The 23,209-nt window shown below is 36.8% G+C and overlaps 1 protein-coding gene across 1 annotated transcript in view; it reads right to left on the bottom strand.

Annotated features, from left to right (window-relative positions):
* The window catches only part of LOC138701407 (uncharacterized), a 375,565-nt gene that overhangs the window by 20,289 nt on the left and 332,067 nt on the right, over window positions 1-23,209 (bottom strand). The window contains exons 13-18 of the mRNA XM_069828266.1: window positions 17,866-18,038; window positions 15,371-15,509; window positions 13,853-14,112; window positions 7,442-7,615; window positions 2,877-3,056; window positions 182-388 (exon numbers count right to left, since the gene is read on the bottom strand). Coding sequence (XP_069684367.1) covers window positions 182-388; window positions 2,877-3,056; window positions 7,442-7,615; window positions 13,853-14,112; window positions 15,371-15,509; window positions 17,866-18,038 — 1,133 coding nt within the window. The remainder of the gene's footprint in view (window positions 1-181; window positions 389-2,876; window positions 3,057-7,441; window positions 7,616-13,852; window positions 14,113-15,370; window positions 15,510-17,865; window positions 18,039-23,209) is intronic.

The following is a 23,209-nucleotide window of genomic DNA, read 5'->3' as shown; positions in this document are numbered from 1 at the left end:
AAGAGCTTCCACTCTATGCTTAAATACGACAGGCTCATGTCAGTAGATTTACTGGCATGTAAAAGAACTCCTGCGGGACAAAATTCCAACATACTGGCGACACTGATATAAACTCGGCAGTTGCGAGCGTCGTTAAATAAAACATAATTTTATTTTTTTTATTAGTATACAACTCACTCACCTGCGCGGAAGCAGACCTTCGAGCTGGACTTGCACTCCGGGTGTGTGGTTATTTGAGGCAGTAACGGCTTACCCCTCACGGCGTTTTTCGTGACGTTCAACTTTCCACCAGTAAAGGAACGTAGGATGTTCGTCTCGCAGACGTCAGACCCGTACACGAACGAGCTGTCAATGTACGCAGTGACCTGGTTCAGCTGTTCCCTGTAGCCTGCGACATGCGAGCAATTAATGAATGAGAGGGAAATATAAGGAGAAACTTTAAAACGTATGCGAAAACGTGTCTTTGCAAGGGAGTTCGAGGCTGACAAAAACTGAATATTGAGCTCCTAGCCCAGGCATGTCAGAAATCAGACTCTAAATGTGCAGTTGTGCGCGCGGATCACCGGTCTGTGCAGGTTGCATCATTCAAGGGTTGCTCTTACCAGTTCTTAGCTGGAGGGGTGTAGAATAATCTATTCTGCGCTTCTAGGGTTGGATTAAATAGGCATTTGGACATTATAAACACACTTAGCAGAAGGAAAAAAAACACTTATTATCAGTGTCTATACTTGACAATTGTAATACAAGAAACTTTAGGCTTACTCAGTTATACTTCACAAAGTAGTGGTTTGTAAAGCATAATTTATTAAAATGATTTTTATATAGTATTTGAAGAAAAAAAATATTGTAGTAATTTCGAAACAACAAAAAACGAACACAGTATTTCATTTACGCAGTAGGTACTAATTGTTTTAAATAATAGACCCTATTCTTTCATTGTTCGTCAAAAATTATTATTTATTGGGACCATTGGTACACAAATGTTAAAGAAAATATACTCCCAATTAATTACATGCAGTAGGACATTGTGAAGTTTTTACACTGAAATAATTTCCTTGCTGTATGTCGATATAAATTAACATTAATATTAATAAATTATGCAAATTAAGCTTAGAATTTAAATTCACATATAGTTTATTTAGAAAACGTTGAGAGCAAGTATCGGCAAGTTGGAAGCGTTACTGAAAGAAATTAAAAGTGTAGTTCACAAGCTATGAAGCGACGATATTCTATTTATGTCAGGTTTAAAGATTTATTAATGTAAGTATATTAGCATAATATAGTGATGTGAGATAGAAAATTTGCCATTATATATATTTCCAGAAGATTTTTCCACCTTGCAAATAGTTGCTTTCTTCGCTCCTTACAACCTCAAGAGCCTTAATGTATTCCTCACAATATTCTCATCACTTACCAGCTTATGAAATGAAAGTCGTAAGTCGTCTAATCTTTGATGGCTATTAGTACAGACTCTAAAACAACGCCAATGTCAAATTCGTTTTGCCGTGAGAGTACTGATTAACTTTACTAATCTGATCTAAACTGTCGCAACACTATTACCTCGACATGGGCTGATCAAAACCTTTCATTTCAAAATAATTATTGTTGGCTGAGGAAAACATTATAACAATTATGTCATATGATTCATAATTTCCCTTCTTCGATATCTGTCAACTCCTCACTTTATTTATCATAACTAATTCACAGACAGCCAAATCAGTACCCGTACTGAAACTGAGTTACTGAAACAAAAGCTGATATGCTGTTGCAGGTCTACAGCTTGGATGATATTTTCTTGTGCAGTTTAGGCTATATACATTAATTAAATAATTTACTATGTCTCTAAATAAAAAGATGAACACTCGTTTTCTAGATTACAAATAAAAGACAGTATTTATAATATCAAAAAGGAAGATATTGTACTTCATTTATAAATTATACAATGTGAGCAAATGTTTTTTATTTGAAATGAACAAATTCACATGAAACAGCTTTTCGTATGTAGTAATAATTTCCAATATTTTATTATTTCATTTATGAAATTGATTTTTAAAAGTGTGATAAATCTTAATGACTAAGTACATTGCATACATCTTATCTTTCCAAACTTTCAACATAATCTTAGAAAAGGTAAGCAATTCTTTTAGCACTTTAACAATTTTGAATTGTATAAAACTGTAAATTCTACGGTTTAACTCACGTATTCTTTACTCTAACCGAGCGCTCAGTGCTGGAGGCTTGTGGGCTGCCGCTTCCACTCTACTTCCGAGAACGTGGAAAGATAAAATGTATGCACTGTACGAGTCTCCTAGAATCAAACCACACTTTCTTCAAATTTTGAAATATGGGATTTAGTTGTGTTTCAGTGCAGAATTTTGCAGGGAATGTGATAAACTGCTCGTTTGGAGTCAAACTGGAATTTATCTATCTTAACTTCAGTAGTATAATCATCGTTTGCAGTATAACTGCACTAGTTTTCGTCTTTTCTACCAAATCAGATTTTTGGATGAAGTGCTGTTTGATTCTATGTGACTCATATATATCTTTCTTGTCATTAAATAGCAGTACTGAGAAAGCAGATCGTTGAAGTGAAGCATAACAATTGAATTGACTCTCAAGATACCGATTAAACTAGTGAAGTGATTTAGGAGAAATCGCTCTAGACCTACATAGACTGACAGCCAGAATCCACTTTTTCCGTATCAGGATTGTTGTAAGCGTGAACTTACATTAACAGTGTCGACATCGATTTCTGCAGCACCGCAATACTGTACGTTCTCTTTATGCTTTATAACGACAAAGCGTAAAGATGATAATCATGAAGGTGATGAATGGTATGCTAATACTATCTTCCTTACTGACTGAATGTCACTTACCAAGAGTCAGCTGGCCTGGCATGGATCGTGTAACCGGGATACACATGGGTTTCCCAGTGGTGATGTTCACTTTAGGAAAGTACGGATCGTCCTCAGGCACCGGGATGGGAAAACATTCTGGATGCACTGTCGTCATCGCATCACAAGGCTGGCAGTCGAGGATGGACTCTCCAACAAATCCTATACAAAAGAATTGGTCAACTTTCTTTTGTAAGGAGCATTAAGAAAAATGTTTACTACGATATGTCTGGCTACAGCGACTGTTTCACTGGTTTCGAAACCCTAGTTGCCGCTTCAGTAAGATGCGTTATATGCAATTTATCTTGCGGGGAGGTAACCTCTTTTACTCATCTATGGGCCAAATTGCAGTTCCAATAGGCATTGTGAATTATGTATTTGTGAAAACAATACAATACAATAATTTTAAATTCTTTCTAAATAACAGAAAATTCGTAAATGGTTAATGTTGGCAAATTAATTACCCTCCTGAAGACATACATGTTGAAGCTTTAAGGACGTTACTGACTCTCATTTCTTACTTTTCTGAGGCCACTGAAAATTCTGGTCGATAATTAATTTAAGAAAGTTTCTGTACTAGGAAAAATTACAAAATATTATTTATTCCACAATAGACTTTAGGACACATATTCTCCTATATCCTTCATGTATTTATTGGCATCGTTTTCGTTTGCAAATCGAGAAGACTCGATTTCCATAATAGCAGGGAGCTAAAGGCTTACAACGCTTTCACAGAATTTGGTCTGAAGCTCATGTCTCGTGCTCTGTTCTGTTCTTGTCTAAACATTTGGGCTACTTGTGAATGTTTAATATAGTGAGGAAACTCAGCATGCATGTTCAGGAACAAGAAAAGTCTTCTACCTTCCCCTTCTTTTTCTCCTCCTCCTCCTCCTCCTCTTCATCGTCGTCAACGTTACTCACTTCAAAAATGAGGTAATATTGTCAGTTGCGTTATCATTTAAAGTTTCGTGTGTATTAATTTGTCATCCTCATCATCATTTTCCTGTCAAGTATAGGCTCGTGGCTTGTTACGATCTGCCACCTTCTTCGGAATGGTCGGTCCAGAGCTCTTCTTCCTCCAGGGATGCACCGTAGCATCTGTTTTGGAATGTTGCATTCTATGCACTTGTTGTAACCAATTTTGTCCATAGTCACGGAAATATTCAACTATAGGGATTATTTTCAGTTAATTAACTGTTGCTTCATTTCTTTTGTAATATAAAAGCTGTATCCAGCAGTTCTTTTCATAAATCTTATTTCAACAGATGTTACGAGTCTTTCATCTTGGATTCTTACGTTCACTACCATAACAGAGGGTGGGTCTTACCAAAACTTTATAATCCTTCAATCTTGTATGTTTTTAACCTTCTGCTAATTTTGTTTCCAGATCAATATAAAAAATCAACCATTGTGAAATTTAGTTGTGTGGCATGGAAAGATGGAGTGTACAACAAGAAACAGCAATAATGGAATTTGATTTCGCTAATATTACTCAATCGTCGCTGCTCAAAGGTGGTTTCTTAACACTACATAAAGGACGTTCATGAATTTCATATGAGCTTATTCTATTCCGTATTCCCACAAAGTTTTTATTCGCGTACCCGGATAAGTAGAAGTGCGCTTCATCAGGCATTACGAGAATCACTACAAAACTTGGATTAGCTAATCTAAATCTAAATCCAATCATAGCGTGGCATAACGCCAAACGACTTTGCAGATCTACTGGTATCAACTTCTGGGATACCTGAAGTTTATAAGGAAACAAGTTCAGACCTTTTCTCAGTAGTTTGTGGAATATGGTGCTGCATGTTGGGATCTTTACAGATTAGAACATATTAATACACTGAAAAGATAAAAAAACGGACTCTCAAGCGTTGTCGTAATAATTGACCATTAAAATGGGACGCACTCATGGACAGGAGAACGCGAATTCGATTATGCGCAATGTTTAAAACATACAGAGGTGAGCCTGCCTGGAGAGAAATAAAAAACAGGTTGCAGCCGCCAAATTACTCTTCAAGGAATGACCACTCATATAAATTGAGGGAAGAAGACAGAGGACGGACACTGGAAAGTTTTCTTTTCTCAATCGTACTATCAGGGACTGGAATGCTTTACCTGCAGACTTACCAAAGGCTTTACCAATAACCAAAAATGTATTTAAAAATAGCCTTAAGGACTTTACTAATAGACGGTAGTATATTATGCACACTATTTAAAGGGTGTAATTTAAATTTGTTATTGAAGTGTTGTATCAGTGAAGAAGTGTGTTGTGTCAGTGAAGTGTGAAGTGTGTTGTGTCAAAGAAGTGTGTGTGTAAGTGAAGTGTGTTTCTGTCAGTGAAGCTTTATAGTATATAGTGGCATCCAAAGTATTTGAACAGTGAAATGGTTTTGAAGTGTTAGCGAAATCAGGATAGAATCAGTGAAATGTGTCGTAGTTGCAGTGTAGTGAGTGAGTTGTCAGTGAAATGAGTGTAGTGCTGAAAGATACTTGTGCAGGTATGAACATATGACACTTGTGGGTTTTAGTTCGAACTTAGGGTTAAGATACAAATTAGATTTACTTTAAATGTTATTTTAAGTGATCGTGCTTCATTTAATTTAGAATGCTCTCTGTTGTTATTGTTATTGTTATTATTATTAATTTATTATTAATTGTATTGTTTATTAATTGTGTTTATTATTGTCATTATTGAGTGTAATTAGTCACCACTGCCACCGGGTATATACCCATTTGCAGTGTGAATAAATACATACATGCACCCTTCTGTATTGACAAACAACTTCTTGCGATAACCTTCTTACAGATTTCACTGGACTCCTTGTGATAGCAGTTCTCACTCTTTCAATGGTTTCTTCGTTGCGTACAGATCTCCACCTAACCGTACGTTTAGTATCATTTAATCATTTACGTTTCCACTCTTTCTGTGGGATTTAACATACCCAAAAATTGAATGTCGAGAACTACAAGCACGTCCGCCAAACGTAGCACAGAATCTTATCTGAGCAGTGATGATTTATTAATTGTTAGCAAAATAAAATTCCACTATTGCTGCTTGTCATTGTTCACTCCACCTTTCCATGTTACACTACTAAATTTTGCAAAGTTTTATTTTTTATATTGACCCGAAGACAAAATAAATAAAAAAAACTAGTACACACGAAACTTTAAGTTTAAATGTTGTCATCAGAGGTCTGCATCGGACGTTTTCGCTCGAGCGCCAAGTAGTTCATAGCATAATCCGATAGGTAGAGCACATGCATGATGGGTAAAATTGTCACGAGCGATAAATCCTCGAACGGTATAAACCGAGCGTTAGACATTCCTTCTTGTTACAGTGATGAACTGTGTAGTAACATCATAGATGTTTATCATTTCAAAACTTTGCAGTGTTTAACTAACCTCTCCATAGTACAACTACAAAACTTGCTTTAAAATGTAATATAAATGTTTTAGGTTATTTGTTTTTTTTTTTACACAGGAGTGATTTTGTTTTTGCCACATCTGATAGATGTTATTGGATGTAAATATAATTATTATAAACGGAGAACACAATCACGATAATGCAAGAACCGTATCAAGTTTTTTAGTAAAAATAATAATAATAATAATAATAATAATAATAATAATAATAATAATAATATAATAATAATAATAATAATAATATTGGATGTAAATATAATTATTATAAACGGAGAACACAATCACGATAATGCAAGAACCGTATCAAGTTTTTTAGTAAAAATAATAATAATAATATAATAATAATAATAATAATAATAATAATAATAATAATAATAATCTCTAATAATTAGTGTATCCATCTTTGCGTCTGTAACAGTTGTGTAGCATGATTATTCGTTTTATTATATTTTCTGTGACGTTATCTCTGTACTAATATTGTTATTAATCTACTGCTATATCAATAATATTTTGTAAAACATTTCTACATGGCCGCAGTATATAGGCGGAACACTATGTATGGACCTATCATATTATATATGTGGTAAATCAAATATTGAATAATTATTAATTAGCAATAATAACTGTATATCGAAGTTTTTCATACTATTTTATTTGTAACTTCATGTTCCTGTTTTGGTACGTTCCATTGACTGTTCCATTAAACGCTCGTCATAAACGCAGAAAATAAAGCCTTATTTTTACCGTGTGAGCAAAACATATGTGTATCTTATCTGTCGCCTTCCATACAAGATAAGACATATCGGTGAGATGACCTTGTACTGTGCTTCTATTTATTACGAGCGTATCACGACCGATCGTATCTCACTCGAGGGTGCGACACTCGACCGAGTTCAAGCGAGCGATTTAACTCCAATGCAGCACTCTGGCTGTCATTAATTAATTATTGTTACTCTGTGCTTGGTTTTCATCAAGGCACAACTTTTTCTGGTAGTCGCGACTACACAAATGCCAGTGAATGTTAACCACTTACATAAACAAATTTCAATTTTAGCCTTTGCTTTGCTTCTGGTGTAAAACAAGATGCGCATTGTACCGGAAGTGATTGATCATGCCCTTACCTTTGTTGACCGGCGTGTGTGTGAGGTCGTGGTCCAGCAGCTGGGCGTACTGCATGAACATGAGGGAGTAGCGCACGTGGGGACGGCTCGTGTCAGGGTGCACACTCACGGAGATGAGGCGCGGACTGGGCAGTGGCTGTCCCGTCACGGACATGGCCCGAGGGCTGCCCACACCTGCTCACACCATTAGCAACAGCAGCACTCATTATGGCGAACAATGAAATTGTTACTCTTCATAAGGACATGGAGCATGAAACCAACTTAAAAGAAAACAAAACAAACCAGCGCAAAAGCAGACAGAATCAATCACCACGACACACATACACAACACGTCTAATCACCCCACACAACACAAACATCCTGCATTCAGGACAATTGTACACAGATTACCAACATATTCATGACTCATGAGCCAACAACACTACAATGAAGAAGTGAACACAATCAAATACATAGCACAAGAAAATGGTTACAATCCAAACATAATAGACAATATCATAAGGAAGACAAAACAAAAACTTAGCAAACACAAAAACACGCAAAACACAACACGAACACAAGAAATACATCACACTAACATACGAAAACAAAAACACAAAGATCGCATCCTCATTCAGAAAACAGAAATACAACATAGCATACAGAACAGAAAACACACTACAAAGACATCTCAACACACAATAAACACAAACAAATAAATACAACCACAAAGGCGTATACAAACTCACATGCAATAGTTGCGACAGTTTCTACATTGGACAGACAGGTAGATCATTCCAAACTCGATACAAAGAACACATTAAAGCAATAACCAGAGGACACAATACATCTACATACGCCGAACACATAACTAATGCTAACCACACACACAATAACATAAATACAGACATGGAAATCCTACACGTACAACCCAAAAACCAAAAACTCAACACACTAGAACAATATGAAATATACAGACACACTAAAACACACCCTGATCAAATTCTCAACACACAGATCAATTTCAGAACACACACACTATTTGACACCACATTTCAACACTTTTCAACAATCGAATGCATCCACACAACAGGCAGCGAAGTTCGAGATGACGCCGAGATCTGATAGGTTCTGAGGATGGTGTGAAGAAGCACCGAAACAGCTGTAAGCCGCACATGCTTACACAATTAACACGAGTAAGATCATCATTTAATCAATTATTTAGAATCAAACAAGTAAGTGGACTCTATAAACTTATGCCCCTTGCTTATGGTATTGATCATAGATAGAGTATTAGTTTTAAAAACAATTCATTTACTGTAGATTTTCCTAAGGTTTGAAATTTTTGTCGAGTGTAGTTTTTAGTTGGAGATATAATTTTCTGTAAATAGATAGTTACTTCATATCTCTGATACAAATATTATTGAAATAGACCCTATACGAGCATAGCGCTTCATTTCACTTCATCTCACGTTAAGAAAAAATTTAGAACATATTTATAACGGATTTTATGTTAATCGCCACTTTGCAAATGAAGACTCACTGCTGGTAGAGAATATTATATTTTACCTCAATCATTCTAGGATGAAGAAAGTCACAGATATTGAACAGGAACAATATTTATTCAATAGTTCAGGAGTAGACAGGCAGACAAATATACTGCCATAAACAATCTTTTCCAAATGATGATTCCAAATGAGTAGTACAGAATTGTCAACTCGTACGGATTTTCCGTATAATTGCAACATTACGGCCAAAGGGAAAATTATTAAGGGAAAGCAAAATTATCGTGTCAGAAAAAAATATACAGCGACATGCACGCACACGCATACATAGTACGATTATTTAGTCCTGACAGTCGTCGGCAATGTGCGCCTGGGTCAGGCGAGTCCATTAAGTTACGCCAAGAGATGTTCAGGTCAGTCTGTCTGCTGCAATCAGAGCGATCGGATATCATGCATGCGGTATAGCGTTATGTTTCCAGTACAGTTAAGCTGTAGTGCATTCCTTTACCGACAGCTCGCCCTTATCTCTATTCCGGAAGTCTCCCCACTACTCCTATTAGTTCCCCTCTTTCGCGTCGCTGAGCTGTCAGGACAAAATAATTGGTCTATACATGCATACATACGTACATACGTACATACTGTTTTGCTCAAGGGCAGGTCTTTCACTGCAAACCTAGCATTCTTCAATCTTTCCTATTTTCTGCCTTCCTCTTAGCCTTCGCATATGATATACAGCTAGAACCGTAAGTAATGGCATTAATATCAGGGGGTTAATCTTTGAGATATTTTAAAGAGAAATGGTTAATACAATTTCGCTCGTTTTTCCTTCCTTTCCGAGATAAAAATTGTTTTATATGAAACATTTCATACCATGTTTTGAGAAAGCCATTGATTTAATTCCCAATATGCTCAGTCAATTTAAGAGAGCAGTGTATTATGATAATAAATGATTGAATGAATTTTAGTTTTGTCTTTTAAATGTGCAGAAATTTGATCCCAACAAATGTAACTTTTCGTTCTGCAAAGAAATTTTAAAATGTTACATTTATTCGGATCAAGTTTCTGCAAATTTAAAGGACAAGTGACTCATTCGTGCGTTAAAAGATAGTGTCGGAGATATCTCAACTTGCATTTGGCAGTGTGTTTTTAATCAATATCTCAGAAAGTTTGTTTTTGGCGCTTAGCCCCATTGGAAAAATAGGTCTTCAGTGTCTTTTAGGAAGAGGAAGAAAAAATATGAAAGGAAATTGTAAATGAACGCAGAAGGTACCGAATTTGACATAGGAAAAGTTGAATATATTATTCCGAAATTCCAAAATTTGGTTAATGTAGGTGAACATGGCAGATTTGAAAGGAATTTTCAGCCTACGAATGTGATACTTTACCTAAATACGTTATAAATTGATGTACAGTAGATGCAAATAGGGCCAAAACTGTAGATTCAGAAATAAAAATGGGTATAAAATATTAAGTGAAGCTATATTTGGATTATTAAGTATCCCTCACAGTAACTCCCTACAGAAATAGTCTTCAGTGTTCTGAGAAAAAAATTAACAAGAATTCAGGCATATTATGTTAAGCACACCAACACTGGAAACATTTCTGATCCACAAAAACAAGAATATTTAAAAAAGAAATTTGCAGAAAAGAAGGAGTTTGGTACAAAATATGATACAAAACATAGTCTTTTTCCGCATAAATTACAGGTAACGTGTTATATAAAATATGCTTTACATCTGACTTTGCCAGAAGGGGAAGCACGCAACGTTCGCACTATGAGATTATTGTTAAACTAACACTTGAAAGGTTGGTACTTCTGTAAGTATTTCAATCGAAATGTCTAAATTAATTCCTTTACATTTTGTATCATAAGAATTTCGCCATACACGCTACACAAATATTATATTTGACTATTTAAATTTACAGAGCATTTATGCAAAGTTTTATTGTTGAATATACAATAATGTAATGTAATTAATTTTAGAGGGTTATTCTTTGAGGTATTTCAAACAAAAAAAGTTTAACACAATTTTGCTCGTTTTGGCACCTTTTCGAGAGAAAAATTGTTTGATGTAAATCATTTCATAGTGTGTTTTGGAAGAGCCATTAATTTAATTCCAGAATTTTAGTTTTGTCCTTTAAATATGCAGAAATATGATACGAACAAATGTAATTTTTCGTTCTACAAAAAACGAGTTTTATAATGTTACATTTGTCCGAATCAAATTTCTGCACATTTAAAGGCCAAACTACAATTGAAGACATTATTACAAAAACAGCCCTAGTCACTTTTAATGAAATTGAATTAAGGACACATTGCTACTATTTTAAATGTTTACAGACTCCAAAAACGGCCCATATCAAGTGCAATAGACACAAGGATAAAACACCAGTTAAACGGGAATAGCTAACATGTGTTATTCCTTTATTTTTTATTGTTCTCCTGAAAAATAGCAATTTTGACAAGGGTTGTTTTTGTAATAATATCTTCAATTCTTTCCATCATTTATTATCATAATACGAGTACACTGCTCTCTTAAATTGACTAATCATATTAAAAATACTAGGGATATGTTATTGGAGCTAAATGACAGCTGTGAGCAGTATGAATGAAGATAAATGCAAAGAAGACGAAGACCATAGTTGTTACAAGAAAAATAAAGAAGGTAAACTTGTGAATTCTAAATGAGGCAGTAGAACTAATGGACAGCTTCAGATACTTGGGATGTACTATAAGCAGTAACATGAGCTGCTGCCAGGATGTCAAAATGAGAATAGCAATAGCCAAGGAAGCTTTAAATAGAAAAATGAGCATCTTCTGCGGACCTCTGGAAAAAGAACTAAGGAGAGGCTAGTAAAGTGTTTTGTGTGGAGTGTGGCATTGTGTGGAGCAGAAACTTTGAATTGCGACGAAGTGAAGAGAAGTGACTAGAAGCATTTGAAATGTGGATATGGAGAAGAATGGAGCGAGTGAAGTGGACAGACAGAATAAGAAATGAAGCTGTGTTGGAAAGAGTGGGTGAAGAAAGTATGACGCTGAAACTGAACACAAAGAGAAAAAGGAATTGGTTGGATCACTGGCTGAGAAGAAACTGTCTATTGAAGGTTGAACTGGAAGGAATGGTGAACGAGAGAAGAGTTCGGGGCAGAAGAAGGTATCAGACAGTGTTGTAGTCCCAAACTTTACAGTGCCGGAGCTCTTTTTTGTTTTTTAACTTTTGGGGAAGGGGAAGGTTTGGATGCAAAAAAAAAAAAAGACAAAGAAAGAAATGCTATAAAGTAAGACTGTAAGGTGAATGCAAGGCAACACCAATCAATATCTACTCCGTTTAGCTTCTGAAGCTCAAGTAAACCGAAATGGTCACTGTAAGGGTGATCATTCTGCGCAATGTAATAAGCTGAACTAAATTTCGCTTTTGTTGCTTCATGGTGGGCTGCACTCGTTTATTCGCCAAAATTTTCAATTGATTGCTTTCAGACATTTGAATAATTTTTTGTGCTATATTATGAGCACTGGATTTCTTGTGTTCAATGATTTTTTTCGTAGTGACTTAAGCTGATCTTATCTGATCTGTTCGATCTGTAGCAATTTACTGAATATGAGCGCCATTCATTAGATACAGAAATACAGTCTTTTTTTTAATGCACCTAATGCAGTTACTTCATGACACACTTTACAGCCTAGCTTACATTGCTTACACTCAATCCACGGATAAGCTTCTTTTTTTCTTGACCACACATTTTTTTCATTCCATACATTATTTTGAACATTATGACGTTGAATATTCTTCCCAGTCATACTGGAACTGTCTGTATCTTTTATAACAGTATCTCTGGTTGAATTACTGGGTTCATCAAATAGAAGCGATAGGTTTGAGATATCAACAATATCAGGAGAGGAAGCTTTTGTAACTCCACTAGTAACAGCAATGATACGAGAAAAGAAAGAAGTTAATGTTTTTTGTCTATGTTTATTTTGTTCCATATTTACTTAAGAGCAATAGATAAAAACGAAAGTTTCATGCAGTCTTTTAGTCACGTTATAGGCAGTAAATTAACTGTTTAAAATTCACTTCGTAAAATAACCGGGAAACAAACACAACACATTTCGGTAAGTAACACCATAGACAATCTCCTGTATCGTACAAAGACGCGAAAACTAACGAAATAAGATACGAAACAAAAGTGAATTAGGAATGTGATCATTTCGCGCAGGCGCACTAAAGTTTAGTTTGGTGGTTGTCCTGTCACTGATTCTTCCCCCATTTCTCAACACACACACCGCCTACGCTCCTAGCGGTCTCGCGACCATCTACTTCCGAACTTGTTCCGATTTTCTAAAGGAAGCGCAGAAAATATAATCACTAAATATTCTGACATTAACTAAGATATCGTTAGCTGGTAAGTATTGTGATGACAAAACAGATTTTAAAATTCCAAATCAGTGCCGGAGCTCCGCTCCACCTTCGAACACAGTGCCGGAGCGTCGCTCCGCCTCCACTACATCCCTGGTATCAGATGACAGACGAAATTAAGATAGGGCTATATGGATTATATGCAGAGACTAAAAGGAAGGCAGAAATTAGAAAAGAATGGACAGTGCTGTGTTTGCTCTTGGGCAGAACTGTGTGTGTGTGCGTGTGCGTGCGTGTGTGTGTAGCCCGATCGCAATCTCATGACACCAATATGCGCGAACTTCTTTCTTAAGCTTCGGAGTGGGGAGTTCTGTGTGTGTGCGGACGAGTGCTATCATAGAGTGTACTGTTCAAACACTCCTTTTTTCAAACATTCAGACAATAAATTAATTAAGTTACGCATTAATACATTAATTCCTTTTTCCTTTCTCTCATACACTCATTTGTGCATTTATTATTCATACGCTGGCTCGATCCCTCATCCATTCCTTCATTCGTAATAATATGAGTACCGTCGTGATAGGCGGGAGGCAGGAGCCTCACGAAGGCGCGGAGTGACTTGCCCCACTCAGGATGTCGCAGGTTGTTGCACCAGCCCGTGGTGCTGCGGTAGCGGCTGGTGTGGTCGCAGGGCAGCGTCTGCTCGTCGCAGCGGAAAACGCGCGGGATTTCCAGCGTGTCGCTCAGGTCCACGTTGGGCAGCACCGCCATCAGCTCACGCAGGTCGCGGGGCGCTACGATGCTGCGCCCCGACTCCTGGTCCTGCAGCTGCCTGCACATCAAAGGAAACGATACTGAAATATGCTGCGACAGTGAGTTTGTACTGTAGGCATATAGGTTACTTGATAGCAGAGATACAAATTCTTACTTTAAGGAAATTAGATACGTGTACGATAAAAAAAATCAATTTCATGACAAATTTAAGTATTATTTTTCATTTTCTTCTCCATATCAAAATTTGTTATTCATTTTTGTCATCTATAATTGAATCAGTCCTTTAAAATTCACCGTCCTCGACTCACATTACATCGCTAACGTTATCATTGGAATAATGGAAATGTTCACCGACTCCCCTACTTCATATCTGTTAACAGTGGAACAACTAGACAAAGTAAATGGTTCAACGTAATTGCAGTTGTTTATAAACGGCCTAAACCTGCTTTCGGCCTATAAGATTCAACATGGTGTCTTGATTTCTGTTATCGACACAGCATCCTACATGAAGGAAGCTGCAAGAGCATTAAAAGCGATTTTTTTTTCATGAATCACTCACGTGTTGTGCCGTGGAAAGTACAGAATTGCAGAGGATGTTCTTATTATGTTTCCTTATATTTACATATTAATTTACAACATAAAAAAAGTTTTCTAAACTCTGGATCAACAATTCAAACATTCAGGGAAGTTGCACCTCAGTTTACTCTTCCACCATAACCAGTTCTGACCAGTGGAGTGGAGAATCAGGCGGCCATGAATTAAATAATCATACATAAACGTGAATGAAAAACAATTGAATAACAATGTTTCTTTCATGTGATTAGTCATAGCGAATCTTACAGAAATAGAACGAACTGAAATACTGACGATGATCGGCTAATTTCTTTTTGGGTTCTCTTCTTTTCACCATAGTGAAAACCGAAATATTGAAGCATTTATCTTTGTCGTGTACATATATATCAGGATCATATATTTCAGACAATTTTTTTTACAAAGTAATAGTTTACAAACGATAAAAAATATTATTTCGTACGTTTTGAGACCTGAAAAATCCAGAAATTAAAAAAAGGTAGCTTACATGGTAACATTTAAAAACAGATTCGTTGCAATGTCCTTTATAAATAAAAAACATAAATTTGAAAACACTTTCAAAATATTCTTACTGAGCATGCGCAGTATGTTATAACTGGAACTTGGAAAATTTAGGTGGCCCAAATTTTGTTTCTGGGGCTGTATAATTTCATGCATTTGTTATTATTAGACTTAAATTGTGTTCACGTTTTCAGTATAAAACCTTGTACATAGAGATATGTTACCCTTGCAAGAAGCTGTTGACAAAGCGGGCCGATGCGAACTGCAAGACGAGCGATGTGTTGGCGATCTCAGCTGCTTGCCGCTTCGGTCTATTGAAGCCAAAGGCTGTGCCCACGGGGGAGAGCGGGTCGGCTGTCCTGCCTGCGGACAAAAACAAGTACAAGCAGCAATGAAATCTGTGGAAACACTCAAGTTATCTATTGATTTTGTTCAAGAATGGCCTACAAATTGTTACAAATTAGCAAGCTCGCTTCACTACATGCGTTCTCCAGTCTTTGAGACTCAGATTTCCTTTGTTAGGTTTAATAGTGTTGTGAACCAGGCCTCAAAACAGTTCTAATCTGTCAGATGGTTATAATTAAACTGACGGTGTTCAGCGTGGTACAGCACGGACTGTAATGATCGTAGGAGTGTAAAACCTCATAGATATGCTAATTAAGCAATGCGCTAGCGAATTATGTCAAAAATTAGTTCCAAGTCTTGCCTCCAGGTGAAGATATGGCGCTGTAAGCAGTCAGAACGTGCAAATCAGCGTATTCCGAATCTCACTTGACCGGTGGACATCAAAGACATCACGCTGCAGCGGAATAGAAACAAAACTGCTGAAAGGTTCAATGGCTATCACGGCGGCTGTACAAGTTGTTATTGTGCTACACTAGCAAGATTTTGTTAAATTTGCGTACTGTCATCTCGCTCAAAGAAAAAAAAGATCACAAACAATTTATTTCTTGAACCAGTAGTAATAACTGGTTCGTTGACATGTTCGCTCATAAGCCATTAACATAATTCGTGCACATTACTAACAATACAGCAGAACACACCGCCATGACACAAGAGTGCACGATGTCATTCTTCTGCTAATTCCCGCCCTATACAAGAACCAATCAGATTCACTGATGGCGGCTGATGGATACTGCCACCACCTCTGCGAGTTGATGGAACAAGTGCGACACCGGTGGGGCATCAGGGACGTCATCGCTGAAATTCGGAACACCGTGATGCCATCAGATTGCTCAGCGCTGAGATTCGGAATACGCTCAATGTCTGTAACTCTGACGTCAGCATGTTCTTCCGGTGACATTTTACTCTGGACGGTGCAGTGAATACACAACTGTCACGTTGTGCAGGAACAACCATTACACTCAGTTTACATACTGTTTGGGGTGGTTTCACAAGGTCCTTCATTCTTGGTCCGTTTTTCTTTGAGAAGATGACACCTCACGGGTCTATTAGGTGTATTTTATTTTATTGGGTTATTTTACGACGCTGTATCAACATCTAAGGTTATTTAGCGTCTGAATGATATGAAGGTGATAATGCCGGTGAAATGAGTCCGGGGTCCAGCACCGAAAGTTACCCAGCATTTGCTCGTATTGGGTTGAGGGAAAACCCCGAAAAAAACCTCAACCAGATAACTTGCCCCGACCGGGATTCGAACCCAGGCCACCTGGTTTCGCAGCCAGACGCGCTGACCGTTACTCCACAGGTGTGGACTATTAGGTGTACAGCGACATCTGAACGTTATAGGATCTGCTTGTGCAACACGTGATTCCAGCTTTGCAAGAACACAATTGACGACACCATTATTTTCATTCAAGATGGGACAACACCACATGTCGCTCGCCAGGTGAAAGATTTGCTGCGAAAAACTTTCAGTAACGACCTCATCATCTCTAGGCAATTTCCAGACGCATGGTCTTCAAGATCCCCCGATCTCAATCCATATGAACTTTTAGTTGTTGGGATATTTGAAAAATCGTGTCTATCAGGAACATATCCTGTCTCTGCCTGATCTAAAGGCTAGCATACAACGACATATCGCTCTGATTTCACCAGATACGCTTCAATTGTCGACCATGCCGTGTTACGGATGCAACATGTTGCTGAGGTGAGAGGCCATATTGAACAGTGTTTGTAACCACAATTCCTAATAAACGTGCTGTTATCATGTGTTTGATCTTTCCTGCCTTTTTCCTGCGCCCATACTACGTTCTGACTAGTTATAGAGCGATATTTTCACCTGATTGCAAGACTTTGAAGTAATTATTTTTTGCATAATTTGCAAGCTCATTTCTTAATTAGCATATCTCTTACGATCATTACAGTCCGTGCTATGCCACGCTGAACCCGTCAGTTTAATTATAACCACCTGGGTACATCACATCTATATAATTCTGTATATTCGGTGTAATTCTTAACTTTGGAATATAACAATTCGGTCTCAAGTTATAATGATGGTTATGCCGAGATAATGGAGCAATGATGTAACTGAAATGACAGAAGATACAAAAGTACTTCGAGAAAACCTGTCCCATAGTCTTCTTATCCGACATAGATCTTACAAGTTTAAAGATAGGTTTCCCTCATTAAGAAATTTAACTTGCTACGTAAGTCTGGGTGCCTTAAACCGAAATGATGTAATGAAAAGTGTTACTATTTGATTACATTAGCTTAATCATGAATCCAAGGTACAACGAGGTTATGGTAGGGCACATACGTTGTTCCCAGAGATCAATTTCTTGCTGCAGGATCTTGTGCACGTCTCTCTTTGCTCTCGCCACAGAATCAGCCAAAAGAGATCCCGACACTATGAAGTGCGGGTTGCTGGTGCTCCAGGGGGTCAAATCCATGTTCTTGATGACTTCGCCAGAACAAGCAGTCATCGCGTTTCTGAAAACAGATAAACAGTGTTCTTACACTCAATCTATACCATACATCGGCAAACTTACTTTCCAAATACTCAACAGAACGCAACACGCTCAGCACTCAAATGGAAGGAGTAGAAAGGGGATGAGTACGCTTACCCTTACCACAGTAAGGACTGTAAACTTTTAACGTTGAAAACCGCGGGTATTATTAATACAGGGTGTTAAAAATGTATCCAATATTTTAGCAGGTGGTAGATAGCATGCATCAAAACAAGAAAATAATGTCTAATAAACATGGGTCCTACAACACATACTTCCTGAGATCTGTTCATAGGAGATGCTCAATATGACGTACATTCATGACAATACATTCCTCTGCCCTACAATACAGCAGAAATACCAGATAATCATACCGTAGTGTTCACCTCTTGCATGGAACAATTTTAAGTAGCAAGGAATACTGAAAACAAGAGTCTGGTTGCGGATATGAGCGGGGGTCAGCAGAGATGATGTGAATTTTCGTAATCAGCATGTGTGGGCTGATGAAAATCCCTACGCAGTTGAAGAAACAAGGCATCAGATACGATTCTCAATCAACGTGTGGGTAGGCGTTCTTGGCGATAAATTAATAGGCCCAGACGTGCTGCCGCAGATACTTTCAGGACTTTCTTATTAACGTATTACCTGCCTTGCTGGAGAATGTGCCGTGTCAGCAGGACTACAGATGTGGTTCATGCACGATGGCGTACCAGCACATTTTCTCCGCAATGTGCGTGAACATCTGACGCTAACATTTCAGGACCACTTCATTGGTCGGGGAAGCCCCACACCTTGGCCTGCTCGTTCCCCAAGCCTAAATCTCTTAGACTTTTCGTTATGGGGACATATGAAGGAACAAGGTCAATTTCAAAGAGTGCATGATTCCTTACGCTAAAGGGCAGAGGAATGCATTGCCATGAATGGACGTCAGATAGAGCACCTCATATGAAGAAGTGTTCAGATCACGAAAAGTATGTGTTGTAGGACCCATGTTTATTAGACATTATTTTCTTGTTTTTATGCATACTAGCACCTCCTAAAACATTACACACTTTTTTAACACCATGTATATTGTTTTCATTTATTTTCTTGATCACTTTTCACAAATTCCGTAAAACAATATATAAGCTAAAATAACACAAAACCGGAACAGTAATTAAAAGGAAAATGGGATTTGAGTAATTGATTAAAGGCAGGAGTAAAATTATATTTGGCTAATTTTAACTGTAAAATGAAATGCTCATCTGTAATACGGGCTATTCTTTTTAATTTTAAATGTTCTATAAAGAAAAAGTATTACATATAAAATAATATGGAGCCTACATGGCTGTAATTTTGCTGCATAAGACCTTACATTAGCGTATTTTAATTTCTTTAGCAATTTGAAAATATTAACACCTTCCAAATCTTGGTACTATATTTCCAAAAACATATCTTTTAAAAAATATGCAAATTTCCCTTGTAATTCAGGCCTTAATTTCATTACTACATTGACACAGAAATAAACGTAATTAACGGGTTTAACCCAAAAGTTGTAGTCATGTCCGGAACAATAAAATGACCCACTTGGAAAAATGTTGAACACTAATAATAATTTGTTAATCGAATACCTTGTCAAATTAACTGTTCATTCCTATTATTTTCGCTTTATGATTGTTTCTATTCGATCGCAATATTGTTGAAGATTTGAAATAATTGAAAAAATATAGATCATAGATGAAGAAGTAGAGACACCAGTGCATCATATGTGAGGATTGACTGATCTCAAATACAGGAGGAAAGAATAGGAGAGGTCACTGTGAATTGGTCACTAACATGTTCATTACAACAGCTGACGCTCTCTATGGATTTAAAAATAACCATTTTGGCTTCATCTTTCAAACAAGTTATTATTTTTAGATAAGAAATCATTCTTCAAATTATTAGGAGGGGACTGGCCCTTCTATTAGTTGAGGGGTGTTTAGCAAAAAACGCCAGTTGTCCAAAATCTGGTAATTTTAGTTAGTCTGATGCATGAACACATGTATTCAGTTCTTTTAAAACGTCAATAGTACAGTGTCGAATGGGGTCTAAAAAATTCTGTTTCTGTTAAAACGTCAGTTGTCCAGGTTTCATTGATTTACACAATGTTGGCAGCACCATCGCAAGAGAGTAGCAGCTGCAGGCGCTAGTGTGTTTTGTTGCATTTTATTTTATGCATTGTGAAGGTGTGGGATGACCAGATTCACATCGATAAATAAGAGGACACAAAGCTTAAAAAAGAGGACATTGTTCGAAAAAGGAGGACAGAAAATATGTACTTAGATTTAGACTTAGGCCTATATCATACTTTAAATTACGTCAATATCTATTTTATTACAAAATATTTATAGTACAGGTTTAGGCTTACATCATATTAAAAGTATGTTAATATCCATTTTATTACAAAACAAATATGATAAAACTTAATACTAATAATAATAATAATAATAATAATAATAATAATAATAATAATAATAATAATATCAAAGAAGACAGAAACTATCTATTTAGATTTAGGCTTATTATATTTAAAATAATGTAATATCTATTTTATCACAGCATACTTATGATAAAACTCAATAATATAACATTATTTTACAGTTACCATATGAAAGCATCGGTCATTACAAGTAGGGGCAAGGAGAGTTATATTAATATGATCGTTGGCAAAGAGTATATTCCGTCGATGCTGCTGCAACCTACAGACAAATTACTCGAAAATGGCGCCAAATCAGATAGATAATTATTCCAAAATATCAGGCATACAAGTTATGAAAACAAGGACATTTCTTGATTTTTTTTAAAATCCGCCCAGATCCCGGACAAAGGCCTAAAGAGAGAAAATGTCCGGACAAAAGAGGACGTCTGGTCATTCTATGAATGTGAAACTTTTCAAGTAAAAATCCCATTTGTCCAAAGGATTTTTTGCTCCAAAAACTAATTTTTAATAAAAAAAGCCGCCCTAAATAAGGGTTCGAATAGATCTTCCTACTAATCAATTCATAAAGAATAATCATGAAAACCAATTGTGTGACAATACTAAATATTACGCGTTATGTGTAAACAACATACTTACTTACTTACTGGCTTTTTAAGGAACCCGGAGGTTCATTGCCGCCCTCACATAAGCCCGCCATTGGTCCCTATCCTGAGCAAGATTAATCCAGTCTCTACCATCATATCTCACCTCCCTTAAGTCCATTTTAATATTATCTTCCCATCTACGTCTCGGCCTCCCTAAAGGTCTTTTTCCCTCCGGCCTCCCAACTAACACTCTATATGCATTTCTGGATTCGCCCATACGTGCTACATGCCCTGCCCATCTCAAACGTCTGGATTTAATGTTCCTAATTATGTCAGGTGAAGAATACAATGCGTGCAGTTCTGCGTTGTGTAACTTTCTCCATCTCCTGTAACGTCATCCCTCTTAGCCCCATATATTTTCCTAAGCACCTTATTCTAAAACACCCTTAACCTATGTTCCTATCTCAAAGTGAGAGTCCAAGTTTCACAACCATAAAGAACAACCGGTAATATAACTGTTTTATAAATTCTAACTTTCAGATTTTTTGACAGCAGACTGGACGATAAAAGTTTCTCAACCGAATAATAACACGCATTTCCCATATTTATTCTGTGTTTAATTTCTTCCCGAGTATCATTAATATTTGTTATTGTTGCTCACAGATATTTGAATTTCTCCACTTCTTCAAAAGATAAATTTCCAATTTTTATATTTCCATTTCGTACAATATTCTGGTCATGAGACATAATCATATACTTTGTATTTTCGGTATTTACTTCCAAACCTATCGCTTTATTTGCTTCAAGTAAAATTTCCGTGTTTTCCCTAATCGTTTGTGGATTTTCTCCTAACATATTCACGTCATCCGCATAGACAAGCAGCTGATGTAACCCGTTCAATTCCAAACCCTCTCTGTTATCTTGGACTTTCCTAATGGCATACTCTAGAGCAAAGTTAAAAAGTAAATGAGATAGTGCATCTTCTTGCTTCAGCCCACAGTGAATTGGAAACGCATCTGACAGAAACTGACCTATCCGAACTCTGCTGTACGTTTCACTTAGACACATTTTAATTAATCGAACTAGTTTCTTGGGAATACCAAATTCCATAAGAATATCATATGAAACTTCTCTCTTAACCGAGTCATATGCCTTTTTGAAATCTATGAATAACTGATGTACTGTACCCTTATACTCCCATTTTTTCTCCATTATCTGTCGAATACAAAATATCTGGCCAATAGTTGATCTGTTACGCCTAAAACCACACTGATGATCCCCGATAATTTCATCTACATATGGAGTTAACCTTCTCAAAAGAATATTGGACAAAATTTTGTACGACGTCAACAAAAGTGATATTCCTCGAAAGTTACTACAGTTAGTCTTGTCCCCCTTCTTAAAGATAGGTACGATTATGGATTCCTTCCATTGATCTGGTACAATTTCCTTTTCCCAAATAGCAAGTACAAGCTTATAAATTTCGTTAGATAATGCGCTTCCACCCTCTTGTATTAATTCTGCTGGAATTTGATCGATACCTGGAGACTTATAATTTTTCAGATTTTCTATCGCAGTTTTCACTTCAGAAAGTGTGGGTTCGGGTATATATAGCTCAGCAGTTTGTATTTCAATTTCGTCCCGATCATTCCTACTGTAGATAATCCAATAACTAAGAAATGTGTTCATATACGAATTACCAACTTGAAATGGCAATAATCGTTGATGCTGTGAAGTTTTTTTCAAGATTCCCATAACATATCATTTTGGACAACTGACGTTTTTGCTGATCATTCCCTCAATTTCACAGAGGGGTAAATTGGGGGGGCAACGCCTCTGGTTTTATAAGTTGAGGGGGCAGAAAATGTCTTGTTCCTTCAAAATCGGCCCATTTCAATAGCTTAAGCACAGTCTAGTATATAGGCCTACAATCGCGAAGCTTGAGTTGTAGAGGGTAGTAGGAACAATAGACTGTGCCGGTACCATTTCGCATTGTCTGTAATAAGGCGATAGTAGCGATCCTAGTGTTTAGCAACTATCTATGGATGCATATTCCTTACGTATTGGGCTTCGTGACTGTATAAACTAGACTGTGGCTTAAGTGTGCGT

Source organism: Periplaneta americana, chromosome 6 (genome assembly GCF_040183065.1).
Source record: "Periplaneta americana isolate PAMFEO1 chromosome 6, P.americana_PAMFEO1_priV1, whole genome shotgun sequence".
NCBI lineage: Eukaryota > Metazoa > Arthropoda > Insecta > Blattodea > Blattidae > Periplaneta > Periplaneta americana.
Note: the sequence above shows the minus strand (reverse complement) of the source record. Positions and strands in the feature narration are given on the sequence as shown.